Here is a 17,258-nt window from a genome sequence, read left to right as displayed (position 1 = left end):
TTTACAGTATCCTTCCCCTGCCACACCTACCATGCCACGCCCACCAAACCATGCCACGCTTATCAAGCCACACCCACAGAACTGGTAGTAAAAAATTTTGAAACCTCCCACTACAATATACCTACTCTAACAAATGGAACTTTGAGAAAATGTTTGCCTCAGAGTTTTTAATTCGAGCAGAGGTTTTTCTGGAACAGCTGACATTAAGTTAATTCCGTGCTACCTATACAGATAGTCCTCGACTTACAGCAGTTCATTTAGTGACAGTCTGAAGTTACAACAGCACTGAAGAGAGTGACATATGACCGTTTTTCACAGTTACTACCACTAACGCATCCCCCAGGGGTATGTGATCAAAATTCAGACACTTGGCAATTGACTCATATTTATGACGGTTGCAGCGTCCCGGGGTTATGTGGTCCCCTTTTGCGACCTTCTGACAAGCAAAGTCAATGAGGAAGCCAGATTCACTTAACAACCCTCTTACTAACTTAACAACTGCAGCGATTCACTTAACAGCTGTGGCAAGAAAGGTCACAAATGGAGCAAAATTCGCTTAACAACTATCTCACTTCACAATAGAAATTTTGGGCTCAATTATGGTCGTAAGTGGAGGACTACCTGTACACAAGAATCTGATCTACTAACGGTCGAGGCAAATTGGTGCCAGATTCAAGAGATTCCAAGGGAGAACTGGACTTAAGTCTTTTAAGGGGGCACAGAAACTCCAAACTCATGTTGCATTTGACCCCCCCCTTGCCCCAGGGGGCTCAGCCTGGTGAACTCTTACACCTACCTTGACAAGGCCTTTGCTGAAAAGCATCTCCACAACCTCCTTGAGGATGGGCAGAATGCCACTGTGGTGCACCCCAATCCCACGTTTCAAAAGGTCGACCATGTGAAGAACCTGAGGGAAAAAAATCCCACAAATGAGGTTTTTTAGTAATAATGTTGTTCAATTTAATTAAACTTAATTTTATGCTGAAATCCAGGACTGGTGCTAGAGAGGATTTTAATACATTTATCATCATCATCATCATCATCATCATCATCATCATCATCATCATCACATCCCTCTCTCTCTCTCTCTCTCTCCATCCATCCATCTTATCTATCCTATCCCTAACCCTCCATCTACCTACCTACCTACCCATCCATCCATCTTATCTATCCTATCCTACCCTATCCCTCCATCCCTCCATCTACCTATGTATCCATCCTTCCTTCATTCCTTCATTCCTATCTTATCTATCCTATCTTATCCCTCCATCTACCTACCTATGTATCCATCCATCCATCCTTCCTTCCTTCCTTCCTATCTCATCTATCCTGTCCTACCATATCCCTCCATCTACCTACCTACCTATGTATCCTTCCTTCCTTCCTTCCTTCCTTCCTTCCTTCCTTCCTTCCTATCTCATCTATCCTGTCCTACCTTATCCCTCCATCTACCTATGTATCCATCCATCCATCCATCCTTCCTTGCTTCCTTCTTTCCTTCCTATCTTATCTATCCTGTCCTACCTTATCCCTCCATCTACCTACCTATGTATCCATCCTTCCTTCCTTCCTTCCTTCCTTCCTTCCTTCCTTCCTTCCTTCCTATCTTATCTATCCTATCCTTTGATCCATCAATCCATCCATAACTCCCTATCCCATCCCATCCCACCCCAGCCCACCCCACTCTATCCATCTATCCAAATTTGTTTGCCACTCATCTCATTGCAAGGTGATTGCAAGGTGATTCTGGGCGGTTTACAAGGTTAAAAACAATAAACTATACATACATACATACATACATCTAGTAGCAAAGACGTGATTAAAATTATCGTAAAAAGATGGTATAAAGCTGGGGAGGGAGGAAAAAAGATATGCAGGGGTGAGGTGTGATCTGTTATCGATCCGTCAAGCACCTCCAGTGTGATTCTCCATTGTTAGGGCCCCTTGACTTCCTCTTCCTCTTCCTCTTGGCAACCACCGAGGTCCTGAGGCTCAGCTCCCATCCTGGCTATGCTGCCAAGGTGACACCCCCTAGTAGCCTTTTCCTTTTCTCTCACCTGAGGCAGCTGCCGATCGGTACCCTTCAGTCGGGAGATGCACTTCTGGAAGAAGACGTGGATCTCGCTTTTCTCCGTCGTGGTGGTCAGGTCGATGGTGGTCAGCATGGAGGCGTTTTCGTCGCAGCGGTTGCGAGAGAACGTGAAGGCCACCACCGGCAGCTGGTCCTTCTTGCGCAGCATGTCAATGAGGGAGAGCCAGATGTTCTTGTCCTGTGGAAATTCCAGATGTTTGCTCCAGGACTAGATCTTTCCTTCCCCTACTCCCGACCTTCTTCTCTTTCAATGCAGTGCTCCCTTCCTCCAACACAAAGGAGAGCATGGGGAGACATCCAAACATCTGGATACATCTCATGGGACGTTATTTGAACTGACTCTTTTTAGTGTCAGGTAAGGGAAAGATTAACCCATTTACTCGTATTTTGTCCACTGACAGAAACCCCTCTTTATATCTAACTTAATTCAGCTCACCTGGCCTGGCCCAGCTCCTGCATGCATTGGCTGTTTGGCCCCAAAGGTCTGGGAGTGTTTGCTAGTTCGGTCCTTTTTGGCATCTACAGCATCATAATACCTGAAAGGACATCAGAGGAAAGCAATGCATTAAAGGGAGGTTATTACATTTATAATACTTAAGATTTATATTGACTGTTTCCTAATATGATTTGATTGCTTATTTGTTCCCTATGACTATCATTAAGTGTTGTATCTTATGATTCTTGACGAATGCATCTTTTCTTTTATGTACACTGAGAGCATATGCACCAAAGACAAATTCCTTGTGTGTCCAATCACCCTTGGCCAATAAAGAATTCTATTCTATTCTATAAAGAATGCCTCGGTGGCATATTTTTTTCTTATGCTGCAAAAAAAAAATCTTGGCCTGACTACCTTGAATTCCTCACTGCCGATTCAACCAGGATCCAATCTGGGGTTGGTCATTGGGACCAGAGATTTAGTCTTTTGAGCTTTCGGTCTCCTGTTGGAGCCCATCCTCAGGGAACCTTGCGCTTTGCAACTAATCAGTATCAGCTACTGTGAACTCAAGGGAGAGGGGTTGGATGGGAGGAGGATGCTTCGAGGGAAACATGTGATGACCCGGGGCAAGGCATGGAGGCAACACAGCCAGCTGATAGTTCAAACTCCCCTTTATTGCTCCAACTTTATCCTAAATGTTTCCATGTTTATGGCAAGTCCCGAAGCAAACGCTCACACACACACAGGGACCCAGGGCTGCCTCATCCTGCTCCTCCCCACGTTCCTCCGAAGCCAACGAGGCTGCCCCCTCGACTTCCGGCGGCCCCAGCTCCGGCAGCATCCTCCTCTGCGGACTCAGGCTCCAACAGGGCCATGACAAAATGAAACTTACCATATTTTTCGGAGTATAAGATGCACTTTTTTCCCCCAAAAAAGAGGGTGAAAATCTGGGTGCGTCTTATACTCCGAATGTAGCTCTGCCCAGCTTCTCAAATGGAGGTTTTAGAGGCTGAAAAAAGCATCAGAAATGAAGCTTCAGAAAAGAAGCCCCCAAATAGAGCTTCAGAGGCTTTTTTTCTGAAGCTCTGTTTCGGAGGCTTTCAGAGGCAGAAAAAAAGTTTTTTCTGAAACAGTGTTTCAGAAGTTTCATAGGGAGAAAAAAAAGCAAAAAAAAAAAGAAGGCACAGAGCTCACAACCAAAGAACCTGTTGCTAAAATTTACCTCTGGGAACAGCTGATTGGAGGTATTCCAGGAGGCGGATCCACCTGCCAATCAGCTTTTTTCTTATTTTCCTCCCCAAAAACTAAGGTGCGTCTTATACTCTGAAAAACACGGTAACCATATCTCTTCAAGATGGGCTTCAAGGACACTTAGCTAGGATCAGAATGCAGCTGCATACGGAGCCTATGACTGAAGTGGCTGTTCTAAAAACATCTTTTATGAACGTGATGGAACATGGGGGGGTCCAGTGATAGGAGGCAACTAAAGAAGGGGGAAAAGGTAGACTTGGGTATTTTGGCACGCAGTTTCTCAGTTCTATCCAGGCGTTACTGCAATTCACTTGACTTCTAGTAAACTGGGCCTTTATCAATAAATGGTGTTAAAGGGGCAGGGATGTTTGCTACTGGTTCTCCAAACCACCCGTCATCGCTACCGGATCAGGCAATCCGGTCCGAACCGGGAACATTTCACCCGTCTGACACTCTCTTGCCAGAATGTGTGCTTTGGGCTATTCCATGCACAGTATTTATGTGGTGCCTGGTTGTGTGTGATTTTTTTTAGTTTTTTAGTACCCTGTTTCCCCCCAAATAAGATATCCCCCGATAATAAGCACAATCAGAACTTTGAGCGCATGGCAATAAGGCCAAGCGCCTTATTGGCCAATTTCAGGGTTCAAAAAAATATAAGGCAGGGTCCAGGGGTCGGTTTTAATTTTTTTTACTACCGGTTCTGTGGGTGTGGCTTATTTTGTGGGCGTGGTTTATTTATTTATTTATTTATTTATTTATTTATTTATTAAATTTTTATACCGCCCCCTCTCCCGAAGGACTCGGGGCGGTGAACAGCCAAAATTAAAAACACACAATACAAATATTAAAATACATTAAAACAAAATTAAATTATCTTAGGCTTCTCCAATTTAAAACCCCGTTACCCATAAAATTTACCCAATTAAAAATTTTTTAACCCAGCCCGGCTTGCTGAAATAAAAAAGTCTTCAGGGCCCGGCGGAAGGTCCGGAGGTCCGGGATTAGTCGTATCCCTGGGGGCAGCTCATTCCAGAGGGCGGGTGCCCCCACAGAGAAGGCTCTTCCCCGGGGGGTCGCCAGCCGACATTGCCTGACAGACGGCACCCTGAGGAGACCCTCTCTGTGGGAGCGTGTTGGCCGGTGGGAGGTTATCGGAGGCAGAAGGTGGTCTCGTAAATAACTGGGTCCTAAGCCATGGAGCGCTTTGAAGATGAGAACCAACACCTTGAAGCGCACTCAGAAGACCAATGGAAGCCAATGCAGCTCGTGCAGGAGAGGTGTCACGTGGGAGCGCCATGTCGCCCCCGTAAGTACCCGCGCGGCCGCATTCTGCACCAGTTGGAGCCTCCGAGCGCTCCTCAAGGGGAGCCCCATGTAGAGAGCGTTGCAGTAGTCGAGGCGGGAAGTAACGCGGGCATGAGTGACCGTGCATAGGGAGTCCAGATCCAGAAAGGGGCGCAACTGGCGTATCAGGCGAACCTGATAGAAAGCCCCCCTGGCCACGGCCGTCAAATGCTCTTCTAAAGACAGCCGTGCGTCCAGGAGGACACCCAAGTTACGCGCCCTCTCCATGGGGGCCAATGTCTCGCCCCCAATAGTCATGGCACCAGCTGACTATATCGGGACGCCGGCAGCCACAGCCACTCAGTCTTGGAGGGATTGAGTCGGAGCCTGTTCCTCCCCATCCAGACCCGCACCGCCTCCAGGCACCGGGACATCACTTCAAGGGCATCGTTGGGGTGGTCTGGGGTGGAGATGTACAGCTGGGTGTCATCAGCGTACAGATGGCACTGCACCCCAAAACCACGGATGATCTCGCCCAGCGGCTTCACATAAATGTTGAACAGGAGAGGCGAGAGGACCGACCCTTGTGGCACCCCACAAACCAAGTGCCTTGAGGTCGACCTCTGCCCTCCAGCCAACACAGACTGCGACCGGTCGGAGAGATAGGAGGAGAACCACCGTAAAACAGTGCCTCCCACTCCCAACCCCTCCAACCGGCGCAGCATGATACCATGGTCGATGGTATCAAAAGCCGCTGAGAGGTCTAATAGGACCAGAACAGAGGAGCAACCTCTGTCCCGAGCCCTCCAGAGATCATCAACCAACGCGACCAATGCCGTTTCCGTGCTGTACCCGGGCCTGAAGCCGGACTGGAACGGATCTAGATAGACGGTTTCATCCAGGTACTGTGGGAGCTGTCGCGCAACCACACTCTCAACAACCTTCGCCAAGAAGCGAAGGTTGGAAACTGGACGATAGTTTGCTAAAACAGCTGGGTCCAGAGAGGGCTTCTTGAGGAGGGGCCTCACCACCGCCTCTTTCAAGGCGGGAGGCAAGAACCCCTCACTCAAGGAAGCATTTATAATCCTCTGGAGCCAGCCTCGTGTAACCTCCCGGGTAGCCAGCACCAACCAGGAGGGACACAGGTCCAATAAACATGTGGTTGCGTTCAACCTCCCCAGCATCCTGTCCACGTCCTCGGGAGTCACAGGGTCAAACTCATCCCAGATAACCGTCTCAAGACAGACCTCGGACAACCCGCCTGTACCTACCCAGTCGGAGTCCAAGCCTTCCCGAATTTGAGCGACTTTATCGTGCAGATAATGCGCAAAATCCATCCTGATGGTCATGTGACAATTCTTTAGGATTTAGCAGGGGTACTGGTCTACCAGGCTTTTAACTGCTTGCAGAGCTGTACCGGTCTACTCATTTGTTTTTGGAGGTACCGGTCTACCCATTTGTTTTTCAAGTGCACTGGTCTACCACCACACTGCCTTTTAACACCGATCAGCTGTAGGGCGGTCCTTTGAAGTCCTGCAGCAGGAGTTTAAACAGTTTTTTTCCTTCTAGCCGATCAGCTGGGACTCGGGAAGCAGCAAATAGATTGGGGGCGGGGCCAAATAAAAGGTAAGAATAATGTGGGGGGGAGGGCCCAGCTCCCGAACAAAGAGAACTGGTTCGGTGACATCATATTGTCACCGCTACCAGCTCGGCCGAACCGGGAGGAACCCACCACTGACAGGGTCTTATTTTGGGGAAAATACGGTAGATTGGGCTACTACTAGATTTTAATGGCTGGTTATTAAGTCATTGACTGTTGTATAGGCTCCAGCACAAGTCTGAAAGCTTGGAAAACGAAATCTCTGGTCCTGGTGACAAATCCAGATTGGATCATGCAACGTTATCTGGGGACATGTATATTTGCTTTCATTTGTAACATATAAAAAGGTTGCCCAGGTATGTTCTGGGGTACATACTGAGGCTATTACCTGCTGGGGAAAAGGATGTTTGTTTGAGGCAGGTTATAAACCTATAATTAAAGCTCAGCAAGGTTTCAACCATTTCGCAGTGGCATTTTAAAAAAAAATCATTAACAAGGATAGCTTTAATTCTCGTGGAAGTAGGGAAGGAGAAGTTGGCCTGGAAGGTATTATAAGGGACCATCTGTTGATCTTCAGCTTACCCCTTTGTAAGGAACGTCCCACGGGCGTCCACGAGGAGGAAGAGCTCGTTCTGCGTCTTCTGGCTGTTTCCCGTGTACAGATAATGCTCCAGTGGAACAGGGCGCTTCAGTGTGCTGATCACATAAATCTTCTTCCGCTTGATTCTCCTGTCAAGAGCAGGAATCCCACAAACAGTGTTATATTGGTGAACTCTTCCCTCCCCTCTCCAAAACTGTGCTGTTCAAAGAACATATATTGAGATAGAACATATAATGAGGATTTTATTAACCCTGAAGCGAACCTGGCTGAGGCCATCTTGGAGGGTTCAGGGTTGCCACAGGGAAGAAGAAGGGACAGGGAGGGGGGAAATAAGATAGCTGGGGCTTTGTAGTCAAAACGTTTTCCTGTGGGAACCAAGGACATTCCAACAGGTAGCTGGGGAGAGGAGGAGTGGAGTAACCAAGCAACCAGCCAGCACCTCTATTGGACAATGTGACCAATGATCTGGGGGAAGGGGGGAACCTTCACTTTTTAATTAGGTGAAAACTGTGGGAACTTTCAGAGTTGATTTTCAGCAGTTGTGCAAATAGGATATATTCAATAAATAGTTCTTTGAGAAATCTACTTGCCTCAGAGTTCTGCTTTCAATGGGTGCATTACTTGGAATGCTGACAGCAATAGCAATAGCACTTAGACTTATATACCACTTCACAGTGCTTCTACAGCTCTCTCTAAGCGGTTTACAGAGTCAGCCTATTGCCCCCAACAATCTGGGTCCTCATTTTTACCGACCTCGGAAGGATGGAAGGCTGAGTCAACCTTGAGCCTGGTGAGATTCGAACTGCCAAATTGCAGGCAGCCGGCAGAAGTAGCCTGCAGTACTGCATTCTATCCAATGTGCCACCACGGCTCCTTTGATCACAATTGAGCTCAAAATTTCTGTCGCTAAGTGAGACAGTTGTCAACTGAGTTTTGCCACATTTTATGATCTTTCTTGCCAGAGTTACATGGATTACTGCAGTGGTTAAGTTAGCAACATGGTTGTTAAGTGAATCTGACTTTTCCATTGATTTTGCTTGTCAGAAGGTAACGTGTCCCTAGGAAACTGCAGTCCCACATGATTCGAGGCCTATTTTTAATTCTGAATTTCTATTTAACGGATAGTCTTCCCAAAGACATCAGGAGAGCTTTGATCCACAAAGACTACATGACTTATGACCGCCAATTGAGCCCAAAATTTCTGTTGCTAAGCGAGATACTGGTTAAGCGAATTTTGCCCCATTTTACAACCTTTCTTGCCTCACTTCTTAAGTGAATCACTGCAATCATTAAGTTAGTAACCCGGCTGTTAAGTGAATCTGGCTTCCCCATTGTCGTAAAAGGGGATCACGTGACCCTGGAGCACTGCAACCGTCATAAATATGAATCCAGTTGCCAAGCATTGGAATTTTGATCAGATGATCATAGAGATGCTGCAAAGATCATAACTGTGAAAAGCGGTCATAAGTCTCATTTTTTGGTGCTGTTGTAACTTTGATTGGCCATTAATCGAACTGTTGTTAAATTGAGGACCTCTATATTGCCAACTTCTGGCTCAGTTGCCTTCTAAAAGGGACTAGACAAATTGCTAGAGTAAAGGACACTGGGACCTGTATTATGGTGTCTAGATGTTCTCATTCCATAATCAGAACCCACAAGAGAGGAAGGAAGGAAGATGCCTTCCTGTCACAGAAGCATCTGAAACGGGACCTTAGATGAGCTGCAGGACGTTGGACTAAGTTTCTGCTCACCCAATCCAGTCAGCAAACTCCAGGGTGTTGGGGACGGTGGCACTCAGCAAAATTATGTTTACGTGGTCTGGCAACATGATGAGGACCTCTTCCCAAACCACACCGCGCTGAGGAGGAGAAAAGAAAGAGAAGAATGCCCCTGAGCATGTGAAGGAGGATGTCTTTCTGATGAGGTCAGTGGTGGGATTCAAATAATTTAACAACCGGTTCACCCGGGGTCAGGTTGGCTGTCGTGGGAGGTGTGTCCCATCTCTGTCCTCCAGCTCTGTTGCACATGTGGGACGAGCCTCCCGTGATCGTCAACCTGACCCTAGACAAACCGGTTGTTAAATTCCCACCCCCACTATCAAAGTGGATCCTGGGTGCTGCGCTGCGATGGAGAAATGGATCAAAGTGGATCCTGGGCACTGCGCTGCGATAGAGAAATGTGAAATGGAGCGGCCAGCACGAGGGAAGGAGGAAAGCGGCCTTCTTCTTCCTTCGCGCTGGCAGTCCATTGTCCTTTTCTCCATTGCAATGCAGCGCCCAGGATCCACTTTAAAAGCAGGGCATTGATAATTTAACAATCGGTTCGCTTGAACTGGTGCGAACCGGCTGAATCCCAACAATGGCTGCCATCCAATAAAAAGAATGAGGGGACAATGCAAAGTCCTGACCAAGGAGCACTTAAGACACTGTCCTTCCATAAATAAGGGAATACTATATCAAAAGTATGGGCCTTTGACCCATACGTTCTCTCTCACTTTTATTGCAGAGCAATGAAGGACCTAAGTATTTCCCCTTTTATATAGAAAGTCCTCGACTTACGTCCGCAATTGAGCCCAACATTTCTGTTGCTGAGCGAAACATTGGTTGAGTGAGCTTTGCTCCATTATACGACCTTTCTTGCCACCGCTGTTATGAGAATCACTGCAATCGATAGGTTGCTAAGTGAATCTGGCTTCCCCATTGACTGCTCGTTGGAAGATCACAGAAGGGGATCACGTGACCTTGAGATACAGCAACCGTCATAAGCATGACCCAATTGCCAAATGTCTGAATTTTGATCACACGATCAGGGGGAATGCTACAAAGGTCGTAAGTGTGAAAAAAGGTCATGTCACTTTTTTTTCAAGGCCGTTGTAACTTCGAACAGTCCCTAAATGAATTGTTGTAAGTCGAGGACTATCTGTGTTGAGAAACAGAAAGAGGGCAGTTGATTGAAGACCATCTGAAGAACATTCTAGAAGCCAATGAATTTCCACCAACCCAAACTAAATACCTCAGGACTGCTCAGGTCCTGATTTTTTTCTGTGTTTTAATCCTTGGTTTTTTTCTCTTACCTCAGAATCATTAATATAATGCACTTCATCAAAGATCACCCACTCTAGGTCTCTGAGGACATCGGAGCCATTATAGAGCATAGACCTTTGCAAATAAGAAAAAAGAAAACGGCATTTTTAAGACAGCATTATCGTTGTAAAACAACTAAAAAGATTTGGGTTGTCAGTTTGGCCCTGCTTAATTATGAAAGCATGAAGGAATTTCGGTTTGAGAAAGGCGTCTGAATCCGAAAAAATTAGTTCTGGCTGATGGGGAATCCTGCCTTCAAAGGAAAACAGAAGTGGCAAATACAGCTACAGATAGTCTGTAAAGATTCTCGGTCATCCAGGTCAAGGTTGTCCCAAAGGTGCTTTTTCAGGAGGCAACTGGACTTTCTAATTTTTTTTTTTTTGAATACGTTTTGCTTCTCATCTAAGAAGCTTCTTCAGCTCTGACAGGATAGTGGGGAATGGAAGGATTTATATTCCTTGCAGTCAGCTGGTCATTTGCATTCTTTGCAGACAGCTGGATTTCCAGAGGAGGAAAAATTGCAGACTACAGGAACCATTTGCACTACTTGGGTGACCCTGAGACACAGGTAAACCTCCAAGTGGTTCAAGGACCCTCTAAAACAGGGGTGTCAAACTCGATTTCATTGAGGGCCGATTAAGGGTTATGTTTGATCTCGGGAGGGGGTGGCATGCATGGCCAGGGGGCATGGCCAGCTTGATGTCACTCGTTTGGGGGGCGCCTATGGGGGTCCGAGCACTCTGCCAGCGAAAATGGGCTCCCGAACTCTGTTTTCAGCTGTGACGGTCTCCTGCAACCCTCTGCCTGTAAGAAGAGAACTTGAGAGGGCTGCCCGCGGCACTCCCAAGCTCCATTTTTGCTGGCAAGGCACCGTGGGCCGATCCTTTGCCGTTTTCAGGGCGGCCTCATGGGCCGGATTCGGCTCATGGGCCTTGAGTTTGACACCCCTGCTCTAAAAGGATGCAAATGACCAGCTGTTTGCAAGAAATATAAATCCTTCCATTCCCCACCATCCAGTCAGAGCTGAAGAAGCTCCTTGGATGAGAAGCGAAACGTCTTCAAAAGGAAAAACAAGACAGTCCAGTTGCCTCCAGACAAAAAACCCTTTGGGACAATCGTGATCTGGATGACTGAGAATCTCCATAGACTTTCACGCCTCATGATACCTTCCAGCCATCCTGCCCACCCCCTTGCATTGAGAGACAGCCTTCTCTCTTCGGCCTAGCCCTCACCTGAGAATCTCAGTTGTCATGATGAGGCAGGAGGCATCCGGATGCAGCTGCACATCTCCTGTCAACAAGCCAACATCCCCAAAGGTGTTCTTGAAATCCCGAAACTTCTGGTTGGAAAGCGCTTTGATTGGGGATGTGTAGATGGTGCTGCAAAAGGAGGCAGAAGGGGGAAAGAATGAGATATTTGGAAAATTGCAGACTCTAAAATAATCTGAAGAACCGCCTTTTTTCTTTTTCTTTTTTGATGAGGCTATTGTTTCTCAACCTTGGCAACTTGGAAACAAGTGGACTTCAACTCCCAAAATTCTTGCGAGTTGAACTCCACGCATCTTCAAATTGCTAAAGTTGAGATTAGGAACACTTATAATATATGCAGGAGGAAGAGAAAAATCTTCTAAGTACAGATAGTCCTTGATTTATGACCGTATTTGAGCCAGGAATTAGGGTCACCACCTGACCAGAAGCCAATTTCATGACCCTTTTTTGTGGAGGTCGTTAAACAAATCGTCAGAGTTTGTTGCAGCACACACAAGCAGACTATTCAGCAGGATTCAAAACTTCTTTAGATACATAACAACACATAAGGCATGTATACAATACCCTTGTAGGTTTTTCCACGTTGTAGAAAAGAGAAATAGCAAGTACAAACACAGCACAAAATGGAGGAGGCAAAATGGAGGAGAGCAAAATGGAGGAGGGAAAAGCTAGTGCCCTCAAGCTTATATACAGAACAGTTAAGCCACGCCCAGGCTCCAAACTGTCTCTTATGGCCCCATAAAGTAACAATAACAGAGTTGGAAGGGACCTTGGAGGTCATCTAATCCAACCCCCTGCTCACGCAGAGACCTGTACTAGGGATTCGAACTGCCGATCTTTCTGATCAACAAGCTCAATGTCTTAGCCACTGAGCCACCTAGTCAGAGGCAAATACTGTGTTTCAGTTACCAAACAGTCCTCCATTGGCTGACTTGTTGCTATGCCCTATTCCAGTTTATGAATATACTGAAACAAATGCCATAGTCTTTAAACAAATCTGTTTTCACCAATGGGTGTTTTTTTGCCCCAAATTGGAAATAAATGCTGGAAACTGTGTTAGGAAATGATAATCACCTAACTTGTTGGGTTGGCAATATATAAAACCTCAATATAGCTTTAAGACTGTATTGCTGTACTGTATCATACTGTGTCCTGATTGGTTAGCTCTGTAGCCAATGTCCTTAAGAGGGAGCTTGAAACATGGCTTGTTTCTCTCTGCTGATCTCTACTGATTAGTATTGCTCTCTGCTGATCTTTGCTGTTTTTTGCTGACCATTATTGCTCTTTGCTGATCGTTACTGCTATTTGCTATGTTTGCTACTGTTTGCAACTGTTTATTGTGTATGACTACGACGACTGGTAAGAAGACTTTGTTACTGGAATATCCCTGGACTATTGTTTTACTATCTACTGCTTTATCTGTGTATGACCTGGACTGTTTATTGGACTGTGCCTTATTACTATTTCCTAAAAGTAAACACAACTCAGTGTATCTGTGTGTTGGCTGTGATTATTCGCAACTGCTCTCAGTCGCTTTCATGTGCACACCCTTGCTACTCTAGGGTTGCTCTGCGAATTCCTCAACCAATTGGATGAAATAAAAAACTGCATTTGGATCAAGAAGATGATTTGAAAGCGTAAAACACAAAACCAACACAGGAAACAAGGATATTCTCACCGTGTCATGTGCTTCTGCGACAGAGCAATGGCGTACTCAGCCACGACAGTCTTTCCCGCAGAGGTGTGGGCGGCGACAAAGACTGAATCATGCTTCTCCAAGTGGAGAATTGCCTGTTTCTGGAAAACGTCGGGCTCAAAAGGCCACTGGGTTGGGTGGAGGGGAAAAAAAGGAAATTTAGTTTATCGACACATGGCTCTCCACTCCCAGCAGCCCAACAGAACTGGTGTCAGAGCTGATTCGGATTCTATCCCTACTTGCCGTTTCCCTCGCAGATTGACAACCAAAATGGAAGGGATGTGGGGGGGTGTTAGGTTCAGCTTGTAGCTTACTCCTAACTGGTTGGTCAGGCAATATATCTGTTTCTTTAAGGAACAACTGAGCCATGTAATCAAGGTTTGCTGAACCCTGTGATTAGGCTACAGTGCATAAATAAGCAGCGCAGAGAAGCGTTCCTTGTTCCTGATTGATCCTGTTACTGTTGCTTCCTGCGTCTTTCTGCTGATTGATGTTAGACTGAATTGTTATATGGTACTGTATACCAAGAATTACTAAAGTCTGTTTGCTTTGGTAAGGGAAGATACTTACTGGACTGATATTACTGATTATGACCTTGGACTTGGACACACACCCTAACAGGGGGGACCCAAAGGTGCTTTTTTTCAAGAGGCAACTGGACTTTCTTGTTTTTCTTTGAAGACGTTTCGCTTCTCATGCAAGAAGCTTCTTCGGCTCTGACTGGATAGTGGGGAATGGAAGGATTTATATTCCTTGCAGACAAGCTGGTCATTTGCATCCTTTTTAGAGAGACGTTGAGGCCACCTGGAGGCTTATCAGGGTCGCCAAATGGGTGTGGAGCCTTCTTGGCTTCACAATGTTTTCTGCCCTGAGTCCCTGGGGATGAGTCCGTGTTGACTGAATCTCAAACCGAAGAGCAAATGGTTCCTGTAATTATGTAAGGGAGGAGACGAAATCCTTGGGGAGAGTTGGGAGGGACGAGCCAGCTGGGCTCTGTGAAAGTTCCTTCACCTCGAGGTCACGTTATGGGAAGTCTTCGAACGGCACAGACTGTTTTCCAAATCACAAAGGAAGTGTTGGATTGGCGAACAAGCAGATAAAAATGGCAGAGGCCCATAGGAGGGGTATGCAAACACCTCAGGCTCCCCCCCCCTCCAAATTTACATGAAAGATAAGAGAGAGAGAGAGAGAGAAGCACATTCAGACTTGCAAGATTCATTTACTGAGGGCAATCTTAATTTTAGGCAGAGACACACAGTACCTGTTTCTTGATCTGGTCTACTTTGTAGGACAGACATTATAAATTTCTTGGTCCTTATATGACAGTGATGGCTAAGCTTTTTGCTATCGTGTGCCAAAAGCAGGGGGAGCACAGGGGGGTCATGTGCGCGTGTGCCCATACCCATAATTCAATGCGCCCCCCCCCCCCGCGAATGCACATGCGACCTCCCCGCTTTTGGCATGCGATGGCACGGTGGGTCCAGTAGGCCCACTTTTCGCCCTCCCCAGGCTCCAGAGCCTTTCTAGGAGCTTGGGGAGGGCGAAAATGGGCCTTCCCCACCCCCTGGAGGCCCTCCAGAGGCTGGAAACGGCCCATTTGCCGACTTCTGGTGGGCCCGGAAGGCCCAAAAATCAGATGCAGGCGCCAGAGCTGAGCTAGGGCAACGCTCACGTGCCCACCGATATGGTTCCGTGTGCCACCTGTGGCATGCGTGCCATAGGTTCGCCATCCTCAGGGTCATTTGTGTCCTCAGGGTCATTTGCACTATTCAGGTGACCCTGAGGACAGATAAACTTCCAAGTGGCCTCAACGACTCTCCAAAAGGATGCAAATGACCAGCTGTCTGCAAGAGATATAAACCCTTCCATTCCCCACCATCCTGTCAGAGCTGAAGAAGCTTCTTGAATAAGAAGCGAAACGTCTTCAAAGAAAAATAAAGTCCAGTTGCCTCTTGAAAAAAAAAAAAAAGCACCTTTGGGACTTCGGGAACCTTTAGAATTGGCTTTGCTTCTTCTGTGCCTACATGGATTTATCAGTAAAATTATACTCTTTGTAAAATTATATCCCAGGTGTGTCTGTGCCCCCCCCCCCTTTTGCATACACTAATGGGACAGCTGACAAGTGGTGGTTTACCTGGAAGGCTGGATCAGGAATTAGCTTGTAGAAATCATCCACGGGGGAGCTTACATCGACCAGGATAGCCCACTGTTCTTTAGGGGGCACTGCAGCGGGGGCAGAGGCAGGGGCAGCCTGTGGGGCTGATTCGGGGATGGGTGTCACCTCCTGAGAACAAGGCAAGGACAGGCCAAAACAGTTAATATGGAATCCTCCCAAACTGCTTTCCGGAACTTAGCGTTTCCAAACTATATACCGTGTGTCTCCGAAAATAAGACCCTGTCTTATACTTTTTTTTTGAACCCTGAAATAAGCGCTTGGCCTTATTGCCATGCGTTCAAAAGCCTGATTGGGCTTATTATCAAGGGATGTCTTCTTTTGAGGGAAACAGGGTAGGTTTATAGCAAGGTTCATAATATGGAAACATTTAAACACATTTTCTTTGCTTTGACCCCTGATACTGCTAGCTTGTTTCAGAATTTCAAAACTGGGATCACGATGAGTTGCAGTTCACGAGATATGGGCCACAAACTAAAATCCAGGTAGAATAAATCACATCAATAAAATAATCTCTTCACAACTGAGAGGACGGGCAGAGGACAAATAAAAGCCACCTTCTCTTCATAATGGCTGTGATTTATCCTGATATTTGAAGACAAGCAATACATCTCCAACCATTGGCTCCAATAATTTTATTTCTTAGCAGCCCCACCTTTCCCCGCCATCTATGTCCAGAAAAAATCAACTGATCCCGACACCCATTATCCCAGGTTCACTTTTCCCATTTCTCTAGAGCAAGGGTTGGCTGGCTGAGGAATTCTGGGAGTTGAAGTCCACAAGTCTTAAAGCTGCCAAGTTTGGAGACCCTTGCTCTAGACCAGTACCCCCCCTCCCCGCAACCTTTTGAGCACCAGGGACCGGTTCCATGGAGAAGTTTTTCTGCAAACCAGAGGGGGCGTAGTTTTGCATGCTGCCTGTATCCCACGGATGGGGCTTCGCTTATTTGCGTGGACCGTTTGCTGGCATACTGGAGTTGGGGATCCCTGCTCTAGAGCTTTCCAGATCTTGCTAGACTGAAGCTGAAGGATGCTGGGAGCTGCAGGCCACCTATGTCTCAGCCCCAGGTTCTCTATTCCAGGGATCTCCAACCGTGGCAACTTTAAGACTTGTGGAGTTGAAGTCCAGAAGTCTTAAAGTTGCCAAGGTTGGAAACCCCTGCCCTATTCTATAGCTTGATATATCCTACCTTTGTCTCCTTCTTTCTTCTGACATTGGGCTCCTACATCTCATACCCATGAGCACACCCATGAAGCGAAACCTGCATGCAGACATGTCCTTACCTTAAGCACCAGTTCCTCCAAGCTGTTCACTCTGTGCAGTGGTGCTGGTTCTGCTGGAGGGATCTCTTCTTCCCTTGCTCCCTTATTCTTCCCTTTCTTCCTCCTCTTCTCCACTTCCTCTGCCTTCTCTTTGCCTTCCTCATCACTGGAGGCCTCCAGCTCGAAGGTGTCTAGTGCACCCAGCAAATTGGTCAAATTCAGCAATCCTGGGGAGGCCATGATCTCTGAAGAAGCAAAAGGAGCAAAATCTGAACCTCTTTTTTTAAAAAGAAACCCAAGTGGAGAAATCCTTAGGACTTCTACGTTCCAAGTTACCTTCATGCTGAGATACAGTAGTGGCCAAAATGGTGGAAAACTTTTGGGAAAAGTGTATTTTCTAAAACTAGCTAATAACATTTTTTTTTTGGGGGGGGAGCAGTAGTACCATAAAATTATATATCACTGGAAATATAATTTAATTAAGAATGTAATGCAATAACTTTTATGAA

The 17,258-nt window shown here is 46.6% G+C and overlaps 1 protein-coding gene across 1 annotated transcript in view; it reads right to left on the bottom strand.

Moving 5' to 3' along the window:
* Positions 1–17,258, bottom strand: part of SKIC2 (SKI2 subunit of superkiller complex) — a 54,416-nt gene that overhangs the window by 22,506 nt on the left and 14,652 nt on the right. The window contains exons 8-17 of the mRNA XM_070933395.1: positions 16,771–16,994; positions 15,449–15,598; positions 13,297–13,442; positions 11,583–11,729; positions 10,341–10,425; positions 9,019–9,125; positions 7,249–7,395; positions 2,529–2,628; positions 2,058–2,270; positions 797–907 (exon numbers count right to left, since the gene is read on the bottom strand). Coding sequence (XP_070789496.1) covers positions 797–907; positions 2,058–2,270; positions 2,529–2,628; positions 7,249–7,395; positions 9,019–9,125; positions 10,341–10,425; positions 11,583–11,729; positions 13,297–13,442; positions 15,449–15,598; positions 16,771–16,994 — 1,430 coding nt within the window. The remainder of the gene's footprint in view (positions 1–796; positions 908–2,057; positions 2,271–2,528; positions 2,629–7,248; positions 7,396–9,018; positions 9,126–10,340; positions 10,426–11,582; positions 11,730–13,296; positions 13,443–15,448; positions 15,599–16,770; positions 16,995–17,258) is intronic.

This window comes from Pituophis catenifer, unplaced genomic scaffold, assembly GCF_029215685.1.
Source record: "Pituophis catenifer annectens isolate HBS135680 unplaced genomic scaffold, rPitCat1.0.hap2 SCAF_2, whole genome shotgun sequence".
NCBI classification, from domain to species: domain Eukaryota; kingdom Metazoa; phylum Chordata; class Lepidosauria; order Squamata; family Colubridae; genus Pituophis; species Pituophis catenifer.
This window is presented reverse-complemented; position numbering and strand designations above follow the sequence as displayed.